The sequence below is a fragment of the Phodopus roborovskii genome, unplaced genomic scaffold (genome assembly GCF_943737965.1).
Source record: "Phodopus roborovskii unplaced genomic scaffold, PHOROB, whole genome shotgun sequence".
NCBI classification, from domain to species: Eukaryota; Metazoa; Chordata; class Mammalia; order Rodentia; family Cricetidae; genus Phodopus; species Phodopus roborovskii.
Window position 1 is genome coordinate 234,755 of NW_026125791.1, and position 27,523 is coordinate 262,277.

At 39.9% G+C, this 27,523-nt stretch overlaps 1 protein-coding gene across 1 annotated transcript in view; it reads right to left on the minus strand.

Annotated features, from left to right (window-relative positions):
• Positions 1–14,159: 14,159 nt before the first annotated feature.
• LOC127217670 (fibronectin type III domain containing protein 3C1) overlaps positions 14,160–27,523 on the minus strand; it is a 66,330-nt gene continuing 52,966 nt past the window's right edge. The window contains exons 22-27 of the mRNA XM_051178657.1: positions 27,059–27,208; positions 19,660–19,934; positions 19,142–19,354; positions 18,594–18,760; positions 15,829–15,950; positions 14,160–14,886 (exon numbers count right to left, since the gene is read on the minus strand). Coding sequence (XP_051034614.1) covers positions 14,551–14,886; positions 15,829–15,950; positions 18,594–18,760; positions 19,142–19,354; positions 19,660–19,934; positions 27,059–27,208 — 1,263 coding nt within the window. The 3' untranslated portion in view covers positions 14,160–14,550. The remainder of the gene's footprint in view (positions 14,887–15,828; positions 15,951–18,593; positions 18,761–19,141; positions 19,355–19,659; positions 19,935–27,058; positions 27,209–27,523) is intronic.

Below are 27,523 nucleotides of genomic sequence, written 5' to 3' on the forward strand. Positions count from 1 at the left end.
AGCAAACTGGATTTGGTTTCCATATGCCTTTATACTTTCCTTTCTACCATGCCCAATCGTATGTTCTTTTCTGTCTATTATGGAGTATGCTTTATTTTAGTTATTTTCCTTCCTATTCTAGAGTGTGTGTCCTGAAAAAGATCAGAAGGAACCAAGTTCCATGATGAATATTTTTCTAGGGGTTAATTACAATTAGTTAAAATTCACTGAAGAAATGTGATATTTTCAAATTTGTATTTGAATTTTGTAAAATTATAAATTTGTCATTTTATAAATTAATTTTTATTTAAATAAAAACAATCTTATTTTACATACCAATCTCAGTTCTCTCTCCCTCTTGTCCTTCTATTCCCCTCACCATCTCCCCATCCCACTCCCCCCTCATCCACTCCTCAAGGAGGGTGAAGCCTTCCATGAGGATCATCAAGGTCTGTCACATCATTTGGGGCAGGACCTGGGCCCTCTCCCATGTATCTAGGCTGAGAGAGTATCTTTCCATGGGAAATGGGCTCCCAAAGCCCATTTGAGCACTAGGGATAAATAGTGGTTCCACTGCCAGAGGCCCCATAGACTTCCCAAGTCCCCCAACTGACACCCATGTTCAGGGGGCCTGGTTCCTCAGCTGTCAGACTGGGGTCCATACTCCCACTTGCTCAGGTCAGCTATTTCTGTGGGTTTCCCCAACATGGTCTTGACCCCTTGGCTTATCACTTCTCCCTCTCTACAAATAGATTCTAAGAGTTCCACTAAGTGCTTAGCAGTGAATCTCTTCTTCTGCTTCCATCATCTACTCAATGAAGGCATTTAAGGTAGTCATCAATCTCATTATAGAGGAAGGGCATTTAAGGTAACTTCTTTACTATTGCTGAGATTCTTAGTTGGGGTTATCCCTTGGGTCCCTGGATATTTCTCTAGTGCCAGATTTCTCGTTAAGCCCACAATGGCTTTCCTTGTTCTCCTTCTCTGCTCTTCTCTCAACTCAACCTTCCTGATCCATCATGTTCTCCTCCATTCCCCCCTTCTCCCCTCCTCTTTCTCGTCCCCTCTTCCCCCTGTTCTCCAAGTTTATTCAGGAGATTTTCCTCTTTAAGGGTTGACTTATTAGCTGGGCAGTGGTGGCATACACCTTTAATCCCAGCACTTGGGAGGCAGAGGCAGGCGGATCTCTGTGAGTTCAAGGCCAGCCTGGTCTACAAAGTGAGTTCCAGGACACCCATGGCTGTTACATGGAGAAACCCTGCCTCAAAAAGGGGGTGGTGGTGGTTTATTATTTGTGTTTGCCTGCCTGAGTGTATGCATCACTGTAGTTCAGGAGCTCTTCGAGGCCAGATTTGATGTGGGTGTTGGACAATTCAATAGCAGTAAGTACTCTGAACTGCTGAGCCATCTCTCCAGACTTCTTTCCCTTTATGTGACTAAAGACCTCAACCACCAGGAGTTGGAGGAGTTGGGCTGTTCAGCTGACTAGCTTATCTGACTGTTCCTTTCTGGTGCCTTAAGGGCAACTTCCAGGGAGTGGAATTGGGTGACTCAGCCAGGTTGAGGGCAAAATGGAGGCCAGATAGGAACTATAACTTTTTGTTCTTGATTTTTTTTTTCTAGACTGCCAGAACTATGCATCCATTAGCATGGTGGCAAGCACATCTACAGCATGGGCTTTTTCTCAGAGGCTGCACAAACTATCAGCCAAACACTCACTTCTTAGGTAATCGTTTTAACTATCATTCTAATAGCCATGACAGCTTTAAGCACCTCACATCTGCATGAAGAACTGGTTCATTCAGATACCCAGGGAAGATTCTGGTTTAGCTACTGATGACCTGGGAAGATTTCCTTCTAGCCATTGGAACTACTGTATTTGTCATGGCTGCTACTCCAACCTTGGTTTTGTTTCAGTAAAATTTACTTCTATCCTGGCTACACCAAACACTCAGAAACAGTGGTAGGAGCCTTCCACTGGGCCATGATGGCTTCAGGTGACCCTTATATGTATGGGAAAAATTGGTGACAGTCACTATGGAAAGCAGATCATCTGAGTATACAGTAGAGACAGTGTTGTCCATTACTGAAGCCATTTGGATGTAGTATAGAGTTCAAACCTGTGACTGGGCTTTGTCTCTGGAACTACAAAGCTAAACTTGAATTTAAAATGGATGTTGCAGCAAACCTAAATTATTATTAGTGTGTTCTGTGTATGTAAATGTGTGTGGATGTGGGTATGTGCACCTCTGCTTGCAAAATCATACGCCAGAGGATGATGGATGCCATGCTCTAAACATAACATTGCAAGCATTCACCACAGGGACACAAAGAGATGATTTTTTAATGCACTATCCATTCTCAATACAGTCTGCTTCTTTGGGGCATTATTTGTTATAGTAACATTAGGCTTATCCTTGCTTACTACACACTAAGTTCCTTTGTACTTTTGGAGATAGTTGTTAGAGTTTTTCAGATACTAACAACTATCATCTATCCAGTAGACCATGTTTTCTTGAGAATGCTACCCTGAAGCTCTTTTAAATTAGCCCAATACAGGAGGAAGATGGCTTCTTTGAGGAGCAAAGGCTGATTCTCTCTTCATATAAATATTGTGATTTGCAGTTTCCTCATTGAGAATAATACAACTAAAAATTGGCTCCATGATTCTCCCTGGAAGCCTAACAAGCTAGTCTAAATCCATGATCTATAATAATAATAAGAATAATAGATAAAAATAGCTGTAACAAGTATGGTTTTTCCTCCTTGTCTCCTTGTCCCTCCTATCTTCCTTTCCTATCGGCCAACAGTGCTTTATTCATTAACCAGCATGAGAAACATTTACAGAATGACAGCTCTCATCAAATAGCATAATTCAATAATGAGTTGTTATAATGGGTTTTCACATAGCTCCTGATTTCCCCTTGGATAGTCAAGTGAAAATTTGTACCACTGCAAATACTTCATATTATACTTACACCAATACTATAGGAGAAACACAGTAGCCTGAGACTTTCCAGAAAGAAAAACAACTTGACCCTCTAAGAGAGACCCAGTTGGATTTTGGGAGATAATTTAGTGGCCCAAGCTTCATAATATATCGTCCTGGTTGTGAGATATGTAATGAGAACCAATAATCATGATAATAGCCTGTATTTTGTGATGGATTACAACCAGTAGCACTGCAAACCACTGTCATGTCAGATAGCCCAGCAAGTAATGCTGTGGACCACCCCAGCCGGGTATGGGGATCCCTGGGACGAGGGCTCTCAAAGACTAGGTGGGTAAGGATTTTGTGGTGACAAACAGAAACAAACACAGAGGTAGTTTGAATCTGAGTGTATTTTCCAGCTTCCAAGCGAGGCTTTTTATCCAGGATATAGAATAGTTTCTCAGAAATTGTATTCATTGAAGCACATCCAGATAGGGCAAATGACATCATCGTTGTTAGGTACAGTAACCTACAGCTTATTCAAAGATAACAATAAATCAGAAAATCATTCAAGGCTAACCACAACTAACCACCTAATTTCTAAGATCAGGTTAATAAATCTTTATGGTCAGTTATTGTTTAATATTTGTTGCCTAGCTCTTAAGAATCTTTGAAATATTGAGCTATTTTGACTTTTTCCTATCAAAAGACTTTCTTTACTAAATGTTTAAACCTACTCTCATTATACATGTACAGCCATATGAAGTTCTATTGTTGGGAAAGTTTTCATCAATACTATTTGTACTTATGTGATTGATGTGAATGATTTAAAAAGTGCTGGTTTACCTGGCGACGAGGTCATGGTCAGTGACCACGTCTCAGGGGACGGTTTCTCATTTGTATCTTTTGTTTAAAGTGTCAGTATGGGCTTTCAGGAGCATTTTGATAATATGAGATAAAGAATAGAGGAACCGAGATTGCTAAGAGAACTATGGCTCAATATTTTTTCCTCTGGCCAAGAGTTCCACAACCGTTTCTAGGAGACCTCCTTCTTTTGAAGTTATTGCCTCAGTCTGTGGAACTTGTCACACAGAATCCACTGGATTTGGTGCGGCAAAGTAATCCTGTGTACTGGCTAGTTTTCTGTCAACTTGACACAAAGTTGAGTTATCTGAAAGGAAGGAACCTCAATTGAGAAAATGCCTATGTAAGATCAAGCTGTAGGACATTTTCTTAATTCTGGATTGATAGGGGAGTGCTCATCCTACTGTGGGTGGGGCCATCCATGGGCTGGTTGTCTTGGGTTCTATAGAAAGTAGGCTGAGCAAACCATGGGAAGCAAGCCAAATAAACAGTACCCCTCCTTGGCCTCTGCATCAGTTTCTGCATCTAGCCTGCTTGAATTCATTTCCTGACTTCCTTCAATGATGGAGTATGATGTGGAAGCATAAGCCAAATAAACCCATTCATCCTCAAGTTGTTTTTGGCCATTGTGTTTCATCACAGAAATAGAAGCCCTAATCAGGACACCCTGTAACAAGATAATGGAAGATGAACCTGAGTCTCTGCTAGACTATACTTAACTTGACACATTTCTGAGTTTGACTAGAAAAATCTTGGTTATGGTGAAACTCTGATCATATTGGGTTGAAGTTCTGTGGTCTGATTTTAACTAAAAGTAGGAACTGTCTCACCCAAGCATCCCTTCACATCAAGAGGCTTCTCTATTATGGTAAGTACTGAGTGTGGTTAGGTGTTTGCCTGGTGTATAGTGAGAGGTCATATCATTTTCTTGTTGGTCGTAATATCAAGGAACACCAATTTCAGAGTCTACTAAAACAAGACATCACTAGATCCCTTTATAGCTTTATTTAAACCCAGGATAAAATCAAGGTTACAAGTTGGAGAGAGGCTCAGCAATTGAGAGAAATTTGGTGGCTCACAACTAGCTGTCATTTTCAGTTCCAGGGGATCCAAAAACCTTTTCCATCTCCATGGGCACCATGAACATGGTGCACATGCATGTGAGAGAAACACCCATACACACAAAATAAAATAAAACAAAACTGAAAAAAAAATTAAAAAATCAAAGCCAAAGGTCATTAAGACCTACAAACACTAATTCCTCCTTTGGTGTAGTTGCTACTTTACCCATTGCATCTTTATTCTTGAAAAATCCTCCTTCCCTGAATATGAGATTTGTAATGAATCTCAACTGTAGAGTTGTTTCACCTGATAGCACTCTGAAAAGCTCCCATAGTGCAGTGGTGCTTGAGTTCTCTCTCCACCCCCGGCCCTGACTATTTTATGTGTATGGCTATTTTGCCTGGATGTGTGTCTGTGCACCACATGTGTATAGTGCAGTGGGGGCTAGAAGAAGGCATTGAATCCCCTGGGACTACAGGTGCAGAAGGTTATGAGCCACCCTGTCACTTGTGGAAATCAATCCCAGGTCCTCTTGGAAGAGCAGCCAAGCTTTTAAGCATGGAGCCATCTCTCCAGCTCCTGCTTGCTTGTTCTTGTAAGGAATCAAACTTTTCTTACTATGGTAATGTTCTTGGTGAGCATTGGCTCAAAGGAAATTGTCATTTTATATCTTCATGTCCTGTTTAGTGAAGAAGCTCATCGTTTTAACTCATAGCTGACTTTATTTATTTATTTATTTATTTTTTACAGAGTTTTAAGATTTCTCTTAAGTTTTGGACACAAATTGTCTATCAAATTTACAAATATTGCCTAGTTTGTGTTCTCAGTTCTAGTGTGTGTGCGTGTATGTGTGTTTATGAGGGTGTATATGTATATGTATGTGTGAGAATATGCATGCTTGTGGGAGCCAGAGGACAATCTTGGATGTCTTCTTAAGATGCTGTCAACTGTTATTGGCCTGGAACTCATAAAGTATGATAAATGACTGACTGTCTAGGGAGTCCTGGGCACTTGCATGTCTATGCCTCTCCAACACTGGGACAAGTATATACCCTACACCTGACATTTTTTTTTGTATGGGTTTTGGGGATTTTGATAGGTCTTTGTGCTTACAATGTAAGCACTTTACCAATACAGCTAGTCATCTTCCCAGTCCCCCACTTCAATGTTTAAATGCTGCCTCTTAAGGTTCAGAAAATAACTTGCAATGAATCTAATTTGCCATTTAAAATATGTTATGTATTTTGGCGATATATATAAAGATGAATTAGGACGTCTAAAAGCTCTTCTGTTTTTCTTAAAGCTATTCTAATGCTTCCTCTAAAAGTTCTATAGTTTTAGCTCTCATATTTAATCTATATTCTTTTTTATGTGTGGTGTAAGGTAAGAATCTAAATTGTTGCATGTAGATATTCAATTGTCCCAGTGCCATTTGTTGATGAAAGATAATTTCTTTCTTGAGTTGTTTTGTGAATCTTTGTGGAAAACCAACTGATCCAAAATTTAAGAGTATTTTCTTCTTGTATCATTCATTTATATATCTATCCTTATGCCATTATGGAAAGGTCCTGATCAGCATAGCATTATACCCACTTTTGTTGAGACATGATCTCACTACGTAGCTCTCGATGGCCTTAAACTCATGGAAATCCACCTGCCTCTGCTACCCAAGTGCTGTTTAAATCTTGTGCCCCCATAGCTGGCTGTAATCGTTTTTGAAATTAAAAATGTGTAATCTTAACTTTTTATTTTCTTACATTGTTTTTTCTTATTCTTTTTTGTCATTTATTTAAATTTTTTAAAAATTAAAATTCTCTATTCTTTATCTTTTGTGTTTTCATTAAATTACTGGAGCAGGTTACATTCAAAAGTGGCATGCTGCATGCGACTAGGAAGATTGAGTCAGGGTAGGAATAGAAGACAGGGGAGAGAGAGAGAGAGAGAGAGAGAGAGAGAGAGAGAGAGAACTTAAAAGAGGGAGCCAATATTGGTTTGAAGATAAAATTGAACACAAAGAAATGTCCAGAGACCTAGAAGACTGCAGCCAACTAACAATTTGAGCAACTGTGGAAAGGCTACCATAAATGCCCTTCCCGGATAGTGAGATCAACAACTAACTTATCCACCATCATGGAGCCCTCATCTAGTACCTGTTGGAAACAGAAGCAAACACCCATAACTAAACACTGAGTTGAACTAGAATCCAGATTCAGGAAGAGAGGACAAGTCTAGGTTGCAGAAACACATAGAGACAGCTGACCTGAACAAGGAGGAGCTAAATGGCCCCACAGACTGATAGCTGGGAATCCAGCATGGGGCTGACTCAGACCCCCCTGAATATGGGTCTCAGCCAGAAGGAGTGAGCAGTCTAAGGGACCTCAGACAGTGCAACCAGGATGTATTCCTGGAGCACAAAAGGACCTTGCGATGCATCCTCCATGGAGGGATACTGCCTTAAACTGTTTCTAAACAGGAGAGAAGTCCTAGTCCCTACTTCAAATGACTTGACAGATTTACATGACCTTACCTGGATGGCACTGCCCTACATGTGGAATTGGGGTGGTGGGATGGGATGGGAGGGTGGTCAGTATGCATGTGAGGGGGGAGAGAGGGTAAGAGGGAGGGAGGGATGGAGGGAGGGATGGAGGGGGGAGAGGGAACTGGGATCGACATGTAAAATAATAACTAACTAAATAAATAAAAACAATAAAACCAAAAGTGGCATGCTGGTTACGGGGGTAACTAACTGCTTTCTGATTAAATATGAGGTTTGACCCATAGGATAGATTTCCTGCTTGGCACTGTAGACCTTGTTAAAAGCTCATGACTAGGAAGATCATAGGCCCTGTAAGAGAACCTAATGTTAAATGATCATGCTCTCCAATTGCTTTCTAAATACCTATGTTCATACCCATCAATTTGTGTTGCTCTTACATTTGGCCAGAGAGGCTTCTTTTTGCAGCATAGACTTCTAACTGAGAAACTGCCATGTATAATCAACTGTGAATGAAGTGTGAGTGATTATCTGTGGATGAATCATGTTTATCAACCTTTCCCAATTCAGGGCTCAAGGAACATCTTGGAAGACTGGGTGGAAAGAATGTAAGAACTGGGAGATGAGAGCTGTGAAAAGCTGAGCTCTGGGTAGGATATGGCTACTGCACACATCTACATCAATCACATCAGTTGTGCCTACCTGCACAAGATCAAGCCAGTTAAACTTCATCCAGGTTAGGAGAGGGGGGGGTCTCAAGTCTCTCCTCCTATTGGAGGTGCTATTGGCAATTAATGGCTGTTGGGGGAGAGAGAGTTTCTTTTGGGTAATGTGGCTGCTGGTAGGTTGTGCACTGGACATTGGCTGGCCCCACATATATGCACATATGGGGAACACTAATCATACTCAAGGAATTGTTAGTAGCATAAAGGAAGACATGATGTTGTGTGTGAGAGGGGGTAGTGGCAATAGGATGAATTAAAGGAACATAGTAGTGGGTGAATATGATCAAAACACAGTGTTTAAATTTTAATAAATAATTCTTAGGCATGTTTTATGGTCCACTTTAGTGACTGCTCCATCAGAGCTTATAAAGAATATATATATTCTACTGGTCTTAGATATAGTTATCAATTGTGATGAATTGGCTGGTGGTACAGGTGAGTTCAGCTATGCTATGTCCTTTACTTTCTGCTTGCTCTATCTTAGTAAAGGGTGTTGATATTTCCAAGTAGAATAGTGATTTTTTTTATGTTCCATAGCTTTTTTGTTAATGTTTGTTTCATGTATTTTGGAACTCTATATGTTGTTACACATATACAAATTAAAGATAAAGGATTAGAGACTTGATCCTTTTGTCATTATGTCATATCCTTTTTTTATCCTTGGTAATTTTCCTTATTCCAAAGCCTTCATTGCCTGAAATATAGATAGCTGCTCCTGCCTTCTTCATGGCCTCTCTGTGTATCTCTTTACTTTTATCTATGTCTACATACTTAAACAGTTGGAACTTATTTTTTAATCCTTATTGTTAATCTTTTAAAATATTAATATAGTTATTTTGTTTTTCATCCATAGGAAATATATGAACATTTTATAAACCATGTTTATCACATCAGAACATTCTGAATTTGAATAGTTATCCATACCAGTGATTTATATTCATCTTAATATTTTCTTCTTCTTAGTTTTCATTTGCCTGAAGTAGTCTCTAGCATTTCTTATAGGACAGGCCTAGTGGCCCTAAATTTGCTTGGTCTTTACTGTCTGGGAACCTTTATTTCTCTTTCATTTGTAAAGACTAATCTTCACTGGGTAATAGTATTTTGAATTGGTTTGGTTTTTGTTGTTGTTTAGTACTGTGAAAATCTTTGTCTATTCTCCTTGTCTTTAGTTTCTGCCAAGAACTCTGATTTATGTGAACCATTAAATGTTATTTTACTTTTTTTTATCATTTGCCTTTGGACATTGATTATAAAATACCATGGGATAAATTCAGTTGAGTTGAACCTAACTGGTGAGCTTTGACCTTCCTGTATGGTTAGTTGCATGTTTGTCTTGAAAATCCTTCTTCCTCTTCTTGATTTGTTTTGTGCTGCCCTGATTAGCTTGTAACTCGAAAAGATCTGCCTGCCTCTGCCTCCTGAGTGCCAGGATTAAAGGTACATGGCACCACTCTGGGACTCTTTTAAGAAAAGATTTATTTTTTATTTTATGCATGTGGGTGTTCTGCCTGCATGTGTATCTGGGCACCATATGTGTGTCAGGCTGAGGAGGCCAGAAAAGGACATTGGATCCTCTGGAACTGGAGTTAACAGATTGTTGTGAGCAGCCATATAAGTCCTCTGTAAGAACAGCAAACACATTGAGCTATCTCTCTCTTTGCCGCTCCCTCATTTGCTTTTTGAATACGCTTTCTACCCCTTTGGTATCCATGTATCTCTTGCCTTAGTAACTAAATTTTGCTCTTCTAATGCTGTCTTGGAGTTCCCATGTGCTTTCTCAATTTCTCTTAGTTTTCTTTCTCACATGATTATGTATTTCCAAGCAATTAGTCTTAAAGCTTCCTCATTTTGTTCCCTGTTTGATCTGTTCTACCACTCTCATTTCTATCATATTTTAAATTTCACTTAGTATAAATTTCAGTTCAAGAACCTTGATAGGTTTGTTATATAAAATAAAATAAAATAAAAAAGAACCTTGATAGGTTGGGTGTGGTAATACACATCAAATCTATACTCCCATCACTCAGGAGGCAATAGCCAGTAGATTTTGAGTGATTTCCCAGCCTGGGCATAAACAACAGCAACAACAAATCAAAAAAGAATTTGTCTTTAATTTAAAAAAAAATCACCCTAAGTTACTCCATTATTCTATTATATCATTTTCTATCCTCCTGAAGTCAATTGAGTTTCTCTAAAGTGGCTGCTTTGAATTTTTTGCCATGAAGCTTTTCAGGCATGAGTTATTATGTAGTCAATTTCTAGAGCCTTATTTTTGTTTCATAAGTAGAGTACTGGTTCCTGAAAGTACTTGGTGCTTGTTTTTGTACAACAGTGTGTTCGATGAAGGATTTTGCACCTTTAAAAAATATTCACCATCTGATTTTGTCAATCCAGAAATTGTTAGCTGTTTTTTTTAGTCTGTGCTCATTTCTGCGACTTAAGCACTAGAGGGCACCTCAAGCCTGGTTTGTCCTAAACTGCGGTTGGTGTCTAAGAATGGTAGTCTATCCTTGGAAGCTTCCACCCAAGCTTCAATGAACCTTGTTCTCTCTTTTTCTGGCAACTGGCCCATAGTCAGTCATTGCGTAAGGATTCTGCTTATTCCTGGACTTCATTGTGGAGAGATAGTCCTCTGCTCCTATGCAGTGAGTTGGCACTCATATTTTCTCTGTTCTTGGTTTGTGCTCTTTCAGCTTAGAAGTCAGTCTCACCAAAGAGTAGGTTCCTTCCTGGCGCTGGGCATGTTTTAAGGTTCCATCTATAAATGATGGCCTGGGAGATAGGGGCATATGGGCTTTGTCAGGTACCAGGTCTCGGTGTAATGGCCTAGGCACTGAACTCTAAGGAAAAGTGTTAGTCTCACTTTCCTTCTCAGGATCTCGGTGGGTGGGATGCTCTCACTGCTCTTCTACCTGAGGTTGGGAGGTGGCTGGCGCAGGTGGTCCCTTAGCTACCAGGCTAGGGAAGGGCCAGATATTCAGTTTGACGTTATAGGCCTGGGGTCAGGGGATATGGGGCTCTGCTTGGCATTGGAATTCAAATCCAAAGTCTGGACCTAATTCTGTTTCCCAAGTGGGAGGTGTCTTTTGCTGAGCTGCATAGAGGAGAGGAAGGGGCACTGCAGGCAACTCTTCCCTTTTTGCTTCCTTCAGTGTTTCTTTTATAGACCAGCAACACTGAGGCTTTCCCTGCCCCCACTGGGAGCCTGTGCAAATAAGTGCATGGATCACTGTTTAAATTAGTGCCTTCGGAGGAGATGACCACTAAGCCATCTCACTCAGTTGCCATCTTTCTGCGAAACCTGTAATGTAATTCACTGTTTCACTTGAATACTTTCAATTGCTATTTCACTTTATTAGCACTTAATAATTGCATGTATATTAAAGAGTACAGTGTAATATTTTAACACATATATACAGCAAGCATTGCTCAAACTGCCATTATCTGTTTGACAGTTAATGTTTTGAGGTTCCTTATTGGCCTGATTTTTCTTTATGTTTATAGCCTTTGAGCATCTCTCTTGTAATTCTTCATAATGTTATGACTATGATTTAGTCCATTATGGTGTGGAAAACTATGAATTGTTACTTCTGTCTGGTTTCCAATACCCCTTAACCAACCTCTATCTTTCTTTCTCCTCCCCTTCCTAACTTCTAGTACTCTATAGTCTGACTTCTTCAGGTTTTTGTGTATGAGCAACATATTTCTCTTTCTGTGTCTGGCTTATTTCAATTAATAGACAGCCGTTCAGTTCTGACAATTCTGCTACAAATGACAGGATCTTGTGTTTCTTCATGGCTGAGGAAAATTCAATTATGTACCTATCATAAGCAACATTTTAAAAAATATTTTAAAATAACACTTTTTCATTTATTTTACATACCAACCAGTTTCCCCTCGCTGCTCTCTTCTCGTCCCCTTTCCTTTCCCATCTACCCCCCTCACCAGCCACCTTTCCTCCACCTCCATTCAGAAAGATGTAGGCTTCCCATGGGCTTGCACAAAGCATGGCACATCAAGGGCCATGCTTCTCCCCTTACTTGAGGTGGGGCAAGGTAATCCAGCATGGGGAACATGTTACCAAAAGCTAGCCACGTGCCAGGCAGAGGTCTTGCTCTCACTGTTAGAAGCCTTACTAAGAGACCGAGCTACACATGCAGAGGGGCGAGGTTGTCTCATGCAGATTTCCTGACTGTTGGTCCAGTGTCCACGAGCTCCTGTGAGTCAGGTTAGTCCAGTCAGCTGTCTCTGAGGATACCTCCATCATGATTCCCCTGGCTTGTACAATCCCTTCTCCCTTTCTTCTAAAGTCTGGACCTAATTCTTTCCCAAGTGGGAGGTGTCTTTAGCTGAGCTGCAAGGAGGCGAGGGATGGGCACCTCAGGCAACTCTTTCCTTTTGCTTCCTTCAGTGTTTCGTTTACAGACCAGCAACAGCCCAGTGCTTGTCTGTGGATCTCTGCCTCTATCAGCAACAATGTCTTAATCAATGGGCACTTACTGTAGATAGTTCTGTAATACTGTTTAATACTCATTTCTTCTCTAATGTCTAATTTATTGCAAGGATTTAGGAAATCAAGTGGAATGCACATGGAACTGGATTTGTTGTAATTGTCATCTGGACCAATAGCTACTTGCTCAGTGAAAACAAAATGCTACCTGTCACAGTGCTTACAGAGAAGCAAGATTGAGCCAATGACTAACAACATGTCCTGATACTTTTATAATATAATTTATATCACTTATCAGTGCCCAGTAAAAGGATACGTCATAGAATATGAACAAGTTGTCAGTGATGTACATCTTCATGCTGAATTTAAATACTGTTTTAAAACATTAATAAAACTACTGAAATAGGAGATAGCATTTAAACATTTTCAGTGAGTGTGGTGGTTTGAAAGAAAATGGTCCCCAAAGGGAGTGGTACTATTAGGAAGTGTGGCTTTGTTGGAGGAAGTGTGTCACTGTGGAGGCAGGTTTTGAGATTTCATATATGCTCAAGCCACTCCCAGGTCTCCGTTCACTTCCTGTTGCCTTCAGATCAAGATGTAAGGAGTCTCAGCTCCTGTTCCAGCACCATGTCTGCCTGAATGCTGCCATGGTCATGGTGTCACTTCATAGCAACAGAAACCTTAACTAAGACAGTGAGGGTAGTAAGTTTCTTGATAGATTTTGGGAAAGCTCCTAGAGGTTGAACTGTGGGAACTGAGGTAAGATGCTTCATGTGTAACTAGAAATGAATGTGACTCTATTTATTGTGAGAGATAATAATCATAATATGCTGCGTACAAGTGCATATGGGTGACTGTGTGTGTATACAATGTTTGACAATACCAATAAGAGGGGTGTAGTGAGATATTTACTCTGTCCGCACCTGCCTCCACAAACAGGTGAATATCTCATACAGAGGAGTGTATTTTAATGAGCTTACAGTGCTATAGAATGGTTCTCCATGTCCTTATCTCCATTTCCCTATTTCCTATCACAGTAAAGTGCTATAAATTACTATTTCCCCACTATCAATGCATGATGGCTAATCTTGGTTGTCAACATGGCTGCACCTAGACTCAGCTCAAACCATGCTCCTTGGTACTCCTGTGAGGGGTTTTCCTAATTGGATTATTTGAAGCAGAAAGACCAACCATAAATCTGGGCCATACCTCCTGGTGGTAGCCACATCAAAGTACACAGAAGAAGGAAGTGTTGTTATCTGCCTGCTTTTCTCCACTCTCCCTGGTAAGTTCATCTATCCTGTTGTGATGGCCAGTAGTAAATCCAACTTCTTCAGGATTCCAATGCAGTTTGAAAACCAGTAGCTCTCCAGGAATCCTCCAGGACTCCAGCACCAGACTGGGACTGCTGAGACATTCAACCTTATGGATGACACAACTACTGATTCTTGGCCTTTCTGTTGTGAGGCAGCCATTGTTGGACTATATGGACCACATCATGTCAGAGCATCCAATAAATCCCCCTTTAGTATGTTAGTATGCATATTCACACTGTCAGTTCTGTTTCTTTAGAGAACGCTAATATATCAAGTATTTATCAGGGTAAAAACCAATCAGCGATTACAATATTTTGAACAAATTAGAGCACAAAAGTTTGGTAGATACTTTTTATTTCTTCATATGGATGTTAACTGGACATATAGAAGAGATATTTCTCATTTTATTCCAAATAAAATTCCAAAACACTGATGTTATCTTATAGTCCCTAAAATTTTGGAAAAGGTTGACTTGAAAAGATAAGGTAGGAAATAGTTTCAACAAATGGTACAATGTAATGTTTTGCTGAAAAAGGATGGAGTTCAAAGTATACCTATTTCCTTTAAAATATCTTCTACTGTCACATTAAAAGTTCTTAGCTATTAAGCAGTCCTTTTTGCCATTATTAGTTTCTACCAATAAGCTTTATTTTTAAGTATTAGTTAAGATGTATCTAAGGTTTTCTAAGTTTGGTGTAATGTGCTTTCCTACTTCCTAAAAGAATAGACTAGTTGATCAGAAAGTACTGAATTGCAACAGCACACAAAATGGCAATAAGTGCAAATCCTATCAGAAGGATTAGAACAAAGGTATCATCACTCATTTCTGTCTTGTACTTTTCATCTCTGTCATTGTGGTTGCCTTTTCCTTTACCTCCTCCGCCTTTGCCATGCCCAGACTGATGCTTGTAAGTTGAGAAAAGTGTGCTGGGGCTATATGGGCCCCACAGCTCTTGCACACCATCAGAATTTTCATACTGGCGTCCGGCACAGACTTTGAAGCGATATCTTGAATTTGCAAGATAGTTGGAAAAGGAAAAGGTAGTGTTCGGTCCTTTGTAAATCTAAAAGAAAAGGGATCGAATGAAAATTATATATTTTTTCCAATTAAAACTATATCATATAGTTTTTACAACAAGAAAAATAAACATTCATTAGTTTCATGAACATGTTCACAACAAAAGTAAAATTTTATTCAATGTTTCTAATGTTCTGAGGGGACTTAGTATTGATTAGATAATTTTGTCCAATAAAGCATAGTAAAACCCTATGACATTCAAGTTAAGTACTTTATGTATGGATTTGAATCATGGACTGTAGCCAGTGGAATCAAGAAATACTAAACAATTCAATGGTAATGAGCCAATTAAAAGAATAAGCTAGTTTCTCCAAATAAAGATTATGTACACAAATGTTACAGATGAGATAGAGCTTTGAACTAAGATTTAGTTACTTTAAACACCTTTAAAAATAACACACTCCCCGCCAAAAAGTACTAACCTCAGCTGGACACAGAACTACATTTTCCCTTTCCTTTCCTTTCCTTTCCTTTCCTTTCCTTTCCTTTCCTTTCCTTTCCTTTCCTTTCCTTTCCTTTCCTTCCCTTCCCTTTCCTTCCCTTTCCTTCCTTTCCCTTCCCTTCCCTTCCCTTCCTCCCCTCCCCTCTCTTCCCTTTTCCCTTCCCCCTCTCTTTCTTTTTTTAAGACAGGGTTTCTCTTCGTAGCCCTGGTTGTCTCGGAACTTGCTATATAGACCAGGGTGACCTAGAACTCAGAGATCTGCCTGTCTCTGCATCCCAATTGCTAGGATTAAAGATGTGTGACCCCTGCACTGCCATACTTTTTTTTTTTTAAACAAGGCTTCATAGAGCCCAGGTTACCCTCAAACTTGCTATGTAATCAAAGAGTAACCTTGATCCTCCTGCATTTGCCCCTCAAATGCTGAAGCTACAGACATGTCCTACCATGCCTGGCAGAATGTTAAAGACTAAATTTGAAAGAATATACCTGTTCAGCTTTCTTTCCACTGATGACTTGAAGACAGTAAATGATGGGATCACCTTTAACTGGCTCCAAGGAAGCCCATTTGATCTCACAACTGTTATTATTCAGTGGATGCAATTTAGGTGCTGGAAAATGGAAATTACATTAGAAGGTTCTAATTTTTTTTCTAAATGATGCTGAATACATTGAAATGATTCATAACTACAATCATTACAAGCACATGTAGACCTAATGTGAGAAATATGTGACCATACTTAAATAGCTATTTATGTATCTTGAGAGATGGTCTCCCTTTGTAGTTGTGGCTGGCCTGGAACTTGCTATGAAGATCAGATTGACCTTGGAGTCACAGATGTTCACCTGCCTCTGCCCAACCTGTGCTGGCATTAAAGGTGCACACTACCATACCCAACAGAACTATACTTATTATTGAAATTACTTTTGTTATACCATCAGGCATCATTATTTTAACAAAACCTTAACAAAGTTATAAATTAATAATGCATACTTAGATTTTCTATTCATATTTTATACATTTTAATTTTTCCTTCTAGAATTATCTGCATTGTGTTTATATGGTGTGTTGTACATTTAGAAACATTTTATTTTTCTTTGAAAGAGATTTTTCTGTGTAACAGTCCTAGCTGTCCTGGAACTAGCTCTGTAGATCTGGCTGCCTCGGGTCTCCTGAGTGCTTGGGATTAAAGGTGTGTGCCACCACCGCTCGGCTAGAAACATTTTCATATGGATAAGCAACTTTATTTTAGGAGTTCAGCCATTGTGTGAGTTAGGGAGAAGAGGACTCTATTTCATATCACTAGTCTCTACATTTTAGCACAATGGGGCTTAAATATATAGGGACAGTAGTCAGGAAAGGAAAGCATTATTGTCATCAAAGCACAATTAATTTAATTTGAATGTGCTTCAGGCAGCATTACACTAAAGAAGAATGATTTCATATTAGTGGTTAAACTTGGGGGCTAGAGAGATGGGCTCAGCAATTAACAGCACAGGCTGCGCTTCCAGAGGACCCAGGTTCAATGTTTCACACCTACATGGCAGCTTACAAATATCTGTTATTCCAGTTCCAGGGGTCTGACACCCTCACACAGGTACACATTTAGGGAAAACACCAATGTGCATAAAAGAAATAAAAATAGTGATTAACCTTATGTAGGAAGAAGACTGGATCAGCCAAACATCACAACTGGGAGAGGAAACATAATCCTCAAACCTGAGGTTCTGAAACCTGTGAACTTGGACTCATTGTTAGGAACATTTTATTGTTCTGATTGTAACAGGCCCCAAGACCTTAGCACAACTGACTCCATCATGGGAGTGCATTCAGGCTGTAAAACTCAGACAGCACCACCTGCCACTAAAACAAAGGCCTAATCCACCAAAGTCCATAGTTTTGGGAAAGTCTCTAAAAGTACTAGCCTTGGTTTTTGGCTGCTAACGTTCTGCTCCTGGCTACTGTTACTTTTAAATGAAGTTTGTCAACCCAGAACATGGTTTTGTGCTTAAAAGCTCACCCAGAGAAAGACTCAGTGCTCCAGTGGGATTCCAAACACCTAGTGTAGCTTTGGGCCCACTAATAAAAACTTTCTATTGGCTTAAACACTGAGTAGTCTTCTCTGGTGGATACCCCATGACACTGATGAGGACAGTATATTAATAGTTTTAGAAATAAACGTATTAAAGTTTACATATTAGTTTAGCTTTCATCAGTATAGGTACACCTGATAATTGTTTCATAGCACCATTTGAGAAAATATAAAGTTTAACAATGAATGGATATGACAATGTGGAAGGCACATCATTATGGAAATCAGGAGCCTGTGTTTTGCCTACATGTAGGCATCAGATTCCCTAGAACTAGAGTTATGGATGGTTGTGAATCACCGGTGCTGGGAGCATAACCTGGGTCCTTGAAAAAGAGCAACAAGTACTCCTAACTTTGAGGCATCTCTTCAGCTCCATGTTTTACTTTTTAATGGGATAGTGGTGGAATTAGATGATCTCTAAGATATTTGAAAGAAAATATAGATTGTGGAAGTCTTATTAATCTTTTTTTAAATGCTTCTTTGAGACAGGGTTTCTCTCTGTTCTGTAACTCACTATGTAGACCATGCTGACTTTGAATTCGGAGATCTGCCTGCCTCTGCTTCCCAAGTGTTGGGATTAAAGGTGTGTGACACCATCACCAGGCCTGAAGTCTTAATAAATCTTTTCATTGCTCCTTAAAAACACAATACAATTAAGCACTACTTTTTGGGTATTCTATTAGTGAATTTTAAAAATTACAACTACTATTTTTTATAAGATTTAGTTTAATTTAAATTTTAATTAATTTATTTATTTTACATATGTGAATGCTTTACTTGCATATATGTATGGCTGCATTATGTGTGGGCCTGGTACCTGTGGAGGCTTGAAGAGGGCATTGGACCCCCTGGGCTGTAGTTAGAGACAGTTGTGAGCTGCCACATAGGCATTGGGAATCAAACTCTGGTCATCTGGCAGAGCATCCAGTGCTCCTAACCACTGAGCCATCTCCCTAGCCCCAAGACTTAATTTAATTTTTAAAGTCAGCAAACAAAGTAGCAGGTTTCCTTATGTCATATATTTTTAGTTTTGGTTAATTCCTCCATTTGCTGTTCATCTCGCTTCCCTACTCTCTCTTCCTACTTCTGATTACTGCTCAATTTTCTATATGGGCTGAAGAAGCTCTAATAAAACGTTCAGTGTCTGTGTGCACCATTTACCTTTAAGCGCAGCAGGTGGGGTTTTTGTTGTAGTGAAAGTGTAGACATCAGACTGGGGCCCCTCACCAGCTTCATTACATGCCTGGATTTTAAACTTGTACTGTGTATATTCACTCAGTTTTTGCACTTTGTGAGTCAGATCAGGCCCATGGTAAATGACAGAAAATCTGAGAAGAAAAAGATAAAAATCAGGGAAGCAATATTATAATCAATAGTTGAGCCCAAGAAACTAAAAATAAGCCAGAGAGAAGAAAAAAAAAAACTCCAAAAAGTAAAAAAGAAATGAAGTCACAAGATCATAGACTGTCAAGGCACTGGGCTCTCTCTTTTTCTCTTGTAACTTCTGTTCTCTGGTACATACAATGCACCAGGTAAAGGAAAAGGTGGTTAGGAAGAAGAGAAAACACAGCTTAATCATGAAAAATAATTGAAAGTATTATGTCTCACCCAGCAATGGGCTGCTTCCATGCCTACTTAGTTCACTGAAACTACTTCAGATTAAGACGTGTGTGTGTGAAGAGTAGATATGAAATGGTAAAAGTAGTTACCTGCCAGATCGATCTTCCATTAATAAGTTGTAGCTTATAAAATTGGCAAATGACTTTTTGCTTGAGGCATTGCCCCATTTCAGTCTGAGACTCTGGTGTCCACAGACTACACAATGAAGCAGTGGAGGCTCTGGGGGTAGTGGTTTGGTTTTACTTCTTATTGGTGGGCTGAAAGGGCTTAGTCCGTAATGATTGATAGCTTGAATTCTGATTCTAATGGTAAAAATAAAATTATGAATTTATATTTAGTAAAGGAAATACTTTTTTATATAAACCAATCCATTATATCTCTCTATAGAAGGACTATTGTATTAATTATAGGACAAGTTTCCAAGATAGAACTATTACTGAAAATTACTGATGAGAAGCAGAAATGGCTGTTACTAATATCAAATTTCACCAGTGAAACAGAACTCTTTTCAAAAGGAATCTGAAGTATATTAAATACATAAATGCAGATCTGCTCAAAATTCTCAACCTTTTTTCCATTGACCCAAAATAAGATATGAGTGATTTACCTGTATGTAGTATTAGGCTGCAGATTTTTTAGAACATACTCTGTTACTCTATCAACAGTCAAGATTTTTTTATCTCCATATTCGATGTTATATCCGGTGATTGGAGAGCCATGACAGTCTGGTTCTTCCCATTGGATAGCTATGCAGGATGATGACAATTTGGCAGGCACTTTATCTTCAACTTCTTGTAGCATTGGAACTATGGCGGGTACAGTTCCTGGTGTAGTTACTTTTCCAGTTCCTCCAAACATTCCAACCCCAACTATATTTACAGCCTGAAAAAAATGTACAGTTTATTAGCAATTCTTTTTAATGATTTTCTATTCATGAACCATTTTGTTGTATAACAATGTGCATCCTAAACTCATAGTCTAATAATTTCGTTCTATGTTGCAGAAATACATGTTGCAATTTGCAGACTGCATCTTTAGGAAAGTAAAGAGTGCACACCGGGGAAGGAAAGTCAGGAGTGTTAATACGAATATTTTAGGAAAATTACACCTCCACAAGACTCATCAACTACATCATTAAGCTTTCCTCCATTCTTCATGCTTGAGTTTCTGTCTCTGTTACATTCCCATCCAGTCAATCAGTTTCACTCATCTCGAGAAAGCATTATTTTTTATATTGAGATCATTAACAATAAACATATATCCTGTACCTACTTTCCTCTGGAGACAATATTTTCAATAGTTACAGCTCAGTACTACAACCAGGAAACTACCATTGATAAAACCCACTGGTGTTATTCAGAATTGTAGGCACTTATTTGTGTGTGTAACTAAGTTTTAGTCAGTGACCATGGACACTTCAAAGACGTTTATCAGAGGATTCCATGTGCTCCTCTTACAGCCATAGTATCTTTTTACTCTGCCTATCTTCTAACTTCTGGAAACCAGTTGCCATTATTACTACATTTTTGTCATTTCGAGAATATTATATAAATTGAATAATGCAACACATAACGATGTAGGCTCAGCTTTTAGTTACTGTAATTCTCTGGACTGATCTCTGCTATTGTATATAGTAATACTTTGTTCATTTTTATTACTGAATAGTGTGGCACAGTATCGGTGTATCATAGTTTATTTAACCACGCATCTGTTGAAAGATGTTTGACCTGTTTTTAGTTTTTGACTTCTATAAATAAATGTAAGATATTACTATGCTCTCTTTTGGAAAGCCTATAATTCTTTCTCATCAGTAAAGTATGAGTGGTCAGTTTCTTTAAGTCTTTGACAGCTTTTGGTGTTAGCATTTTTCTTCAGTTTAGGCATTCTAGAAAATAGGGAATGGAATTTCCTTGTGTATTTCCCCAATAGTAAACAATGCTAAACATCTTTGCATGTGCTCATTAGCCATATGTATGTTTTCTCCAGTTATTAATCTATAAAAATTCCAGCAGAGTTATCTGAAATAACTCCTGAGTTTTGAGAGTTCTTTATATATTTTAGGTGCTAGTCATTTGCAAGATATGTATATTGCAAACATCTCTCAGCCTGTAGGTTCACCTTTCATGTTTTTTAGAGGGTAGAAAAGTTTTAAATTTTGAGCAGGTAAAATTTACCACTATTTCATTTTGTTGGCTACCATAGTCTACACAGCAAGTTCCAGGCCAGTCAGGTCTACACAGACAAACACCCCCCCCCCAAATAAAACAACAACAACAACAACAACAACAAAAAAAGGACAATGGCGCGATTGGCTGAAAATAAGACCCAGTGATAAGTTGCTTACAAAAAGCTCACTTTTCCTTCCACTCTTTGTCCAACTCAGCAATATTTAAAAACTGAGTTCTTAATTCTTTTTTTTTTTCCTTCTGGGAAAGGACATCAGTTAGCCTAGGCTAACCTGGAACTTGTGATCCTACTGCCTCCATCTCCCCAGTGTTGAGCTTCTAACTGTGAACTACCATGTTCAGCTTTGCCTGCTTTCTTTCCTTTTGGTAGCACTGGGTAGTGCTGAGTATGTAACACAGGGCCTTTGTATATGCTAGGTGAGTGGCTTACTATTAAGGCTCACATAAGTCCGATGATATTGTGATGGCTTAAATTTTACAGAGAGCACATTTCAAATTATTTTAAGTTTGTGCTTCCCAGCAAAATTTTAACTTACATATATTATAATTCCAGTTGTTCAGAGGAGAGAGAGAGAGAGAGCGAGAGAGCGAGAGAGCGAGAGAGCGAGAGAGAGAGAGAGAGAGAGAGAGAGAGAGAGAGAGAGAGAGAGAGAGAGAACGGATCACTTCTAGTTGGTATATGGGAAACATTTATGCCAGAACTGGCTTTGAGGAATAAGACAGGCAGAGGGGCACGGTTTCTGGAATTATTAGTTTGGAATTAAGATTCTGTAACTGTAATAACTGTCACGTAGAGAGCAAAAGCACAGCCATCTTATTTTGAAGCTATCCAATTCCAACCTGAAGAGCTCCTTTTTGTTTAATTAAAATATAGTCACAAATTCCTGCTCCATCTCCTCTCTCCAGCCCCTCCTATGCTCCATTCCTTTAAAATCCATGGCCTCTGATTGTTTATTATTGCTACACACACATACACAAGCTCATAAATGCAACTTCTGAGTCCGTTTAATGTTTTTTTTTTTTTTTGTGTGTGTGTGTTTAATGCTGACCATTTGTGATTGCATGACGTATTTGGGATCTCATCCCTGGAGAAGAGTGACTCACCCTCTCACAGCAGTCTTTAGTTGCCTGTAGCTCTTCATCTAGGTGTGTGGCCTATGGCATTTTCCTCATCTATGTTGGCATGTCAACTAGTATCATAGTGCAGGTCTTGTTTAAACAACCATATTAGCTCCTTCTTTCATGCCGCTAACAGTTTTCAATTTCCCAAAAGTCAAAACCACTAATATCATTCCTACAAATCCTAGTTTGACACACCATCCCATCTAACTGAGAAGGCCATACTGCCCCACCAGAAAATGGCCAGCCCAATGACTATCCTGTCACCTATAAACTCCAGCCTGTATAAGACAAGCTGGCTCTACCATTGTCTTCTTCTGACTAGAGCCCTCAGGTTTAACTGAAATAAATGTGTCCTTGTCTTTTCTTCTTGACGTTTTTCTCAGGCACACTACATACATTGTATCGGATACAAGTTGTCCAAATAATTGCCCGACACCACCAACTGGTGCACACCTCCCTCAAAGACACTTCCTCAGTATATTTCAATACACCAATACCCATTTTTCTCCTGTAGGACTATGGAGACTCAAACACATCATCCTTTGCCTCCTTGTGTTGGGCAGCCTCATTTCCAGTATTCCTTCGTGACAAATACTATTACCCTTGCAGCCAGCCCTTAAATCCAAGGATTCTTATCACTCCATAAAGGACCTTCACGTGGAGCAACTGTTAAGTTGTTCCCATGTACCCAATGGTCTCTCTCCCTTATTCCCACACTTTTCACCCTTCCCAACACCATCAAAAACTCACTTCACTCTTTTAATCTCAAGGTGCTTTCTTCACCATGGGCTTTTCACTTTTACTTCCACAACATCTGTAACCAGTTCTTAGTTCATCTAGCTCAACTGCTGTAATTAGTTCCAACCTGTATCCTATTTCTCTAAACAAACTGATGCCATAACATCAGAGCTGGCACTTTATGCCTCTGCTGTTCCCACAGCCTTCAAACTATCTTTCATCAATCTGGTTTTTCCTGTCCTCTCCTCTATTTCCTCCCTTTGCCTCAAGTCTTGTCACATGCGCTTTCTCTACCCTGCAGTCTCTGTACAGCCCTGCCCTTCAGTATCCCTGACACTCTGCTCCCAGCTACAGACAGCACCCTGCTTGTGACTCACACACACCTCACAATTACTTCAAGACAGTAGATAAGAGTTTTCAGCAGCTCAATACCACTCCCATTCCTGGGACCCTGGATAAGTTGATTGATTGTAGCACCCCCAAGGACCCTCTTGTTGGGTTCCCATTGTTGAGTGCTATCATGAGAATCTCAACTGCTTCCATTCTCAGTTTGTGTAGGAGGCAAGCTTCCTCCTTCCTAAGACCACGCCTTAGCAGACAGAGTTCATTGCACTCACCAGGGTCCTACTCTAAGCCTGGAACTCTACAGTCCTCATCTATCCTGACTCTATATCTATAGCATCAGTCATTCCATCTCCTAGAATTGCATTAGAATTGCGTTTCCTTACACTGAAGGCCACAACCAGCATCAATAAGAGGCTTCCCCTCCCAAAGCATCCATATTTCCCCAAAGGGATGCTGTCATCCACTGCAAAGGCCGCCAGACAGACTAAGGCTTTGTCACCCTGTGGAAATGAATGTCCTATTTCTGGGTTGTCCTAGCAGTCTAGGGCAGGATAATCCCCACTATCTCTCTCCTTTGCATACATTACTTCTCTCCTCTCCCCACCTCACCTCATCACACAGGCAGAAACTCAACCAGAGCTTGAATTTCAGGAGCCCTACTGGTACCTCACCAAAAGACACAGCTTGGTATGCCTCAGCTGAATCCTGGAGGATAAGAAGGGCTGTTGGCATCCTCTCTGATCCATTTCCGGTTCTGTCCCTGGTCTTACTAGCCTCTCTCCCCCTCAGACAGGGGTCCTTACTTCCATACCTCAACCAGACTGTCTTACTACCCACCACTCCTGTGAAATTCCATAACTCCTCCATGTTCTCATGTTGGGACTATGTTCACATGTTCCTGGAAGCAGATAGGGCTTTCCTGTCCTGTATCTACTTGGCTTTCCTCAACATGGAAACTGCACCACGCCCAGTAGAAAACCCATGAAATTGACTTTGTGCATAGGATGGCTGGAGTTGAGGCAAAGACTTGAGCAATCAGGCCACTACAATTAATTTCCATAGATTTCTTACTTGCCTACAACCTCCTCAACATCCCTTCAGGAGGCCATGCCAAAAGTCTTTTGCCTGGCCTTCCATGTCACCCTTGGTGGCTTCTACTCCTCTCTCTACAACTGCACACTCACTACGCTTGCTCCCTTCCACTATATTAACCTGCACACTCTCTTTAAAGTCAGGGCCTCTCTATGTAGTGCTGGCTGTTCTGGAACTTACTACGTAGACCAGATTGTTACAGAACTCACAGAGATCCAGTTGTCTCTGCCTCCAGAGTGCTGGAATTAAAGATGTGCTTTGCCAAGCCCAACCAATCAACAGTCTGGTGAACTCCTTAGACTAATCAAACTGCCAGACCTTCAAACAATCGGAGAACAAAGCCTGATCCCTCAGCTTCCAGGAAAGAGGTCATTGTCCTTACTTTCCTTCCCCATGCCCTTCTTTTTCTCACTCTCAGTCTTCCTCTGTCCCTCTCCATCTCTATCTCTACCTGATATTTGATTCTTATCCATATTTTCACTAAAATCCTAAAATCCAATACCTTCAACTTAACCTTGGAGGAGTCCCCTCCAGACTGTCATGACACCCTTATGCAGCCTGTCACATTCTTAGCTTTTGAGCACTACATTTCCTTTTGGGTCACTCATTCAAACACCGAATGAAGACATCCAAGGAAGCTTTTCCAGATATCCTGCTTTGACCTTTCCCCTGCTTGGCATAGACCATGGGCCTCTTCTGAATTTTCACCTTCCAAAACCATATCTGCCTCCTCTTAATTGGATAGGAAAATGTACTCTTTCCTTTTCCTTTCTCACAAAGTCACTTCTCCCTTATGATGTACCCATCCTGATCTCAGCCTCCATCAGGGTCTCTAACAACCTTGGAGTCATGATGGAGTTGGTTAAAGGGCGATCCATCCTGTGAGAAACTTTTCACCCATTAATCCTTCTTTCTAAACAAGTATTAAAGAGCATAAAAAATGTCACACATTAGCTCCTAATAATCCAAGACCTGATCTGTTTCCTAGATGCTGTTGTCATGCAGAATTGCCAGGGCCTCTCTGTCTTCTAGAGGCCACCCATGTGGGCTGTGTGTGCACTTCTGAATGAACAGTGTGATTTCTTTGCCAGTAAGTCATCTCTGGTAGACACGGTACACAAGGTTTAAAGGATAGTGGGCTTGAGAGGTGGTTTGACAATTAAGAGCACTGGCTGCTCTTCCAGAAGCACTGGGTCCAGTTCCCAGCACCCATATGATGGCTTAAAACAATCTGCAACTCCTGTTCCAGGGGATCTACTGCCCTCTCTTCTGGCCTTTGTGGGTGCCAGGAATGTTTATAAAATTAAATTAAAATAACTAAAGGATAGAACCATTGCTCGTCAGCAATTATTATGATCATTCTAGGATTCTGCTTCTTCCCTTGTTCCATGAAGCCTTTCCAGATGTTTTTGGCTGATAGGATCACCTCAACTTCTACTAGCAGAGTGAACTCACCAGAGTACCTTAAAGCTGTCCTCTTCCTAAAGACCCTTCATTTCTAGGACCGTTGCCCCTCTCTAACAGGAAGTACCGTTAGAGAAGTGGTTGCCCAGTCTTCCTACCAATTCATAGAGCTTGAATTGAGAGAACAGATGTACAAGCATCTTGTCTTGAAGGCAGCCTCATTCTAGCCCCCTTCAAGAAACTAGCAGTTTCAGTTTCCTAAAGCCAGACTTTAATTGAATATACCATTCCTGAAATCCTATTTTAATCATTAACATCATCTCCTCTGACCAACAAGACCATTAGGGTCATTCAGGACACCTTCCCCCCAGTAATCCCTTTCCAAGACTGAGTCCTGTAACAAACCTAGCCAGTAAGTTCACTGTCTTACTCTCTTGACTTCTGATGAGAGTCTGTCCCGAGTTTATCTCAAAATAAACCTGTCCTTGCACGGAAGAAGCAGAGGTAGGCAGATTTCTAAGTTTGAGGCCAGCCTGGTCTACAGAGCAAGTTCTAGGACAGGTAGGGCTACACAGAGAAACCCTGTACTGTCTTGAATAACCAAACCAAGAAAAGAAAGAAAAGAGAAGAGAAACAAAGAAACTGATTGTACAGGCCTGAAAGTATGTATTTGCTTGTTTTAGGTGGGGTCTCACTCTATACTCCAGGCCAGCCTTAAACTTACTATGTATGCCAGGCTGACCTCAAAACTGTGGTAATCCTGCATCATCTTCTAAAATTCTGGAACTACATGCATGTACTGCAGGCCTGGCTGGAGTCAGTGTTTTTTAATAAGCATTTTAGGTGATTGCTAAATTCAGAGAAATTTGAAAACCACAGAAGTATAAAGGAAATACGGCAGATCAAGCTGGACTGGGAAGTACATGTAAGATCATATAGGGATTTAAATAGCACAAGAAGGAACTCCACATGCTATAGTTAAAGATAAGCAATACTCTTAGAAATCCTTCCCTTCTTTACTTTGGTCTTTACAATGGAAACAACACTAGTATTATGCATATGGGAAGTATAGGTTAAGAGTTGTTGCTTTCTTTATAGTGAAGGAAACGACAGCTCTACCTGGACTCTGCAGAAATAAGTGGTTGCTGGAATTAGACCTTTAACTTCATAGCGCAAACAAGGGCCAGTGTAAATCAAATGCATGGAATCTTCAACTTGTCCCCACTGCAGTCGGTAGTCAGTGATTTCAGCACCATTGCATTTAGGAATCTGAAAGATGAAATGCACACAGAAAATCAATTCTTTTTCTGAGTGGCCATTATGTTAGATACTGTGGAGAGGAATAACACATGAAAACTTGGAATCCATCAAGTCATACAGGATAGAGATGGCTAGAAACAAACACAGACAGGACACTATAATAACATAAAAGGCATAAGTTAAAGACAAAGGACTTGCTAGTTTTACATGTCAGATGAATGAAAACAAATATATTAATATTGTTTAATATTCAGTTGGTTAGTATGATAAATCACTGATCACATGCCATGATGATTTTGGCCTTTATAAGTTAAAAATCAGCTC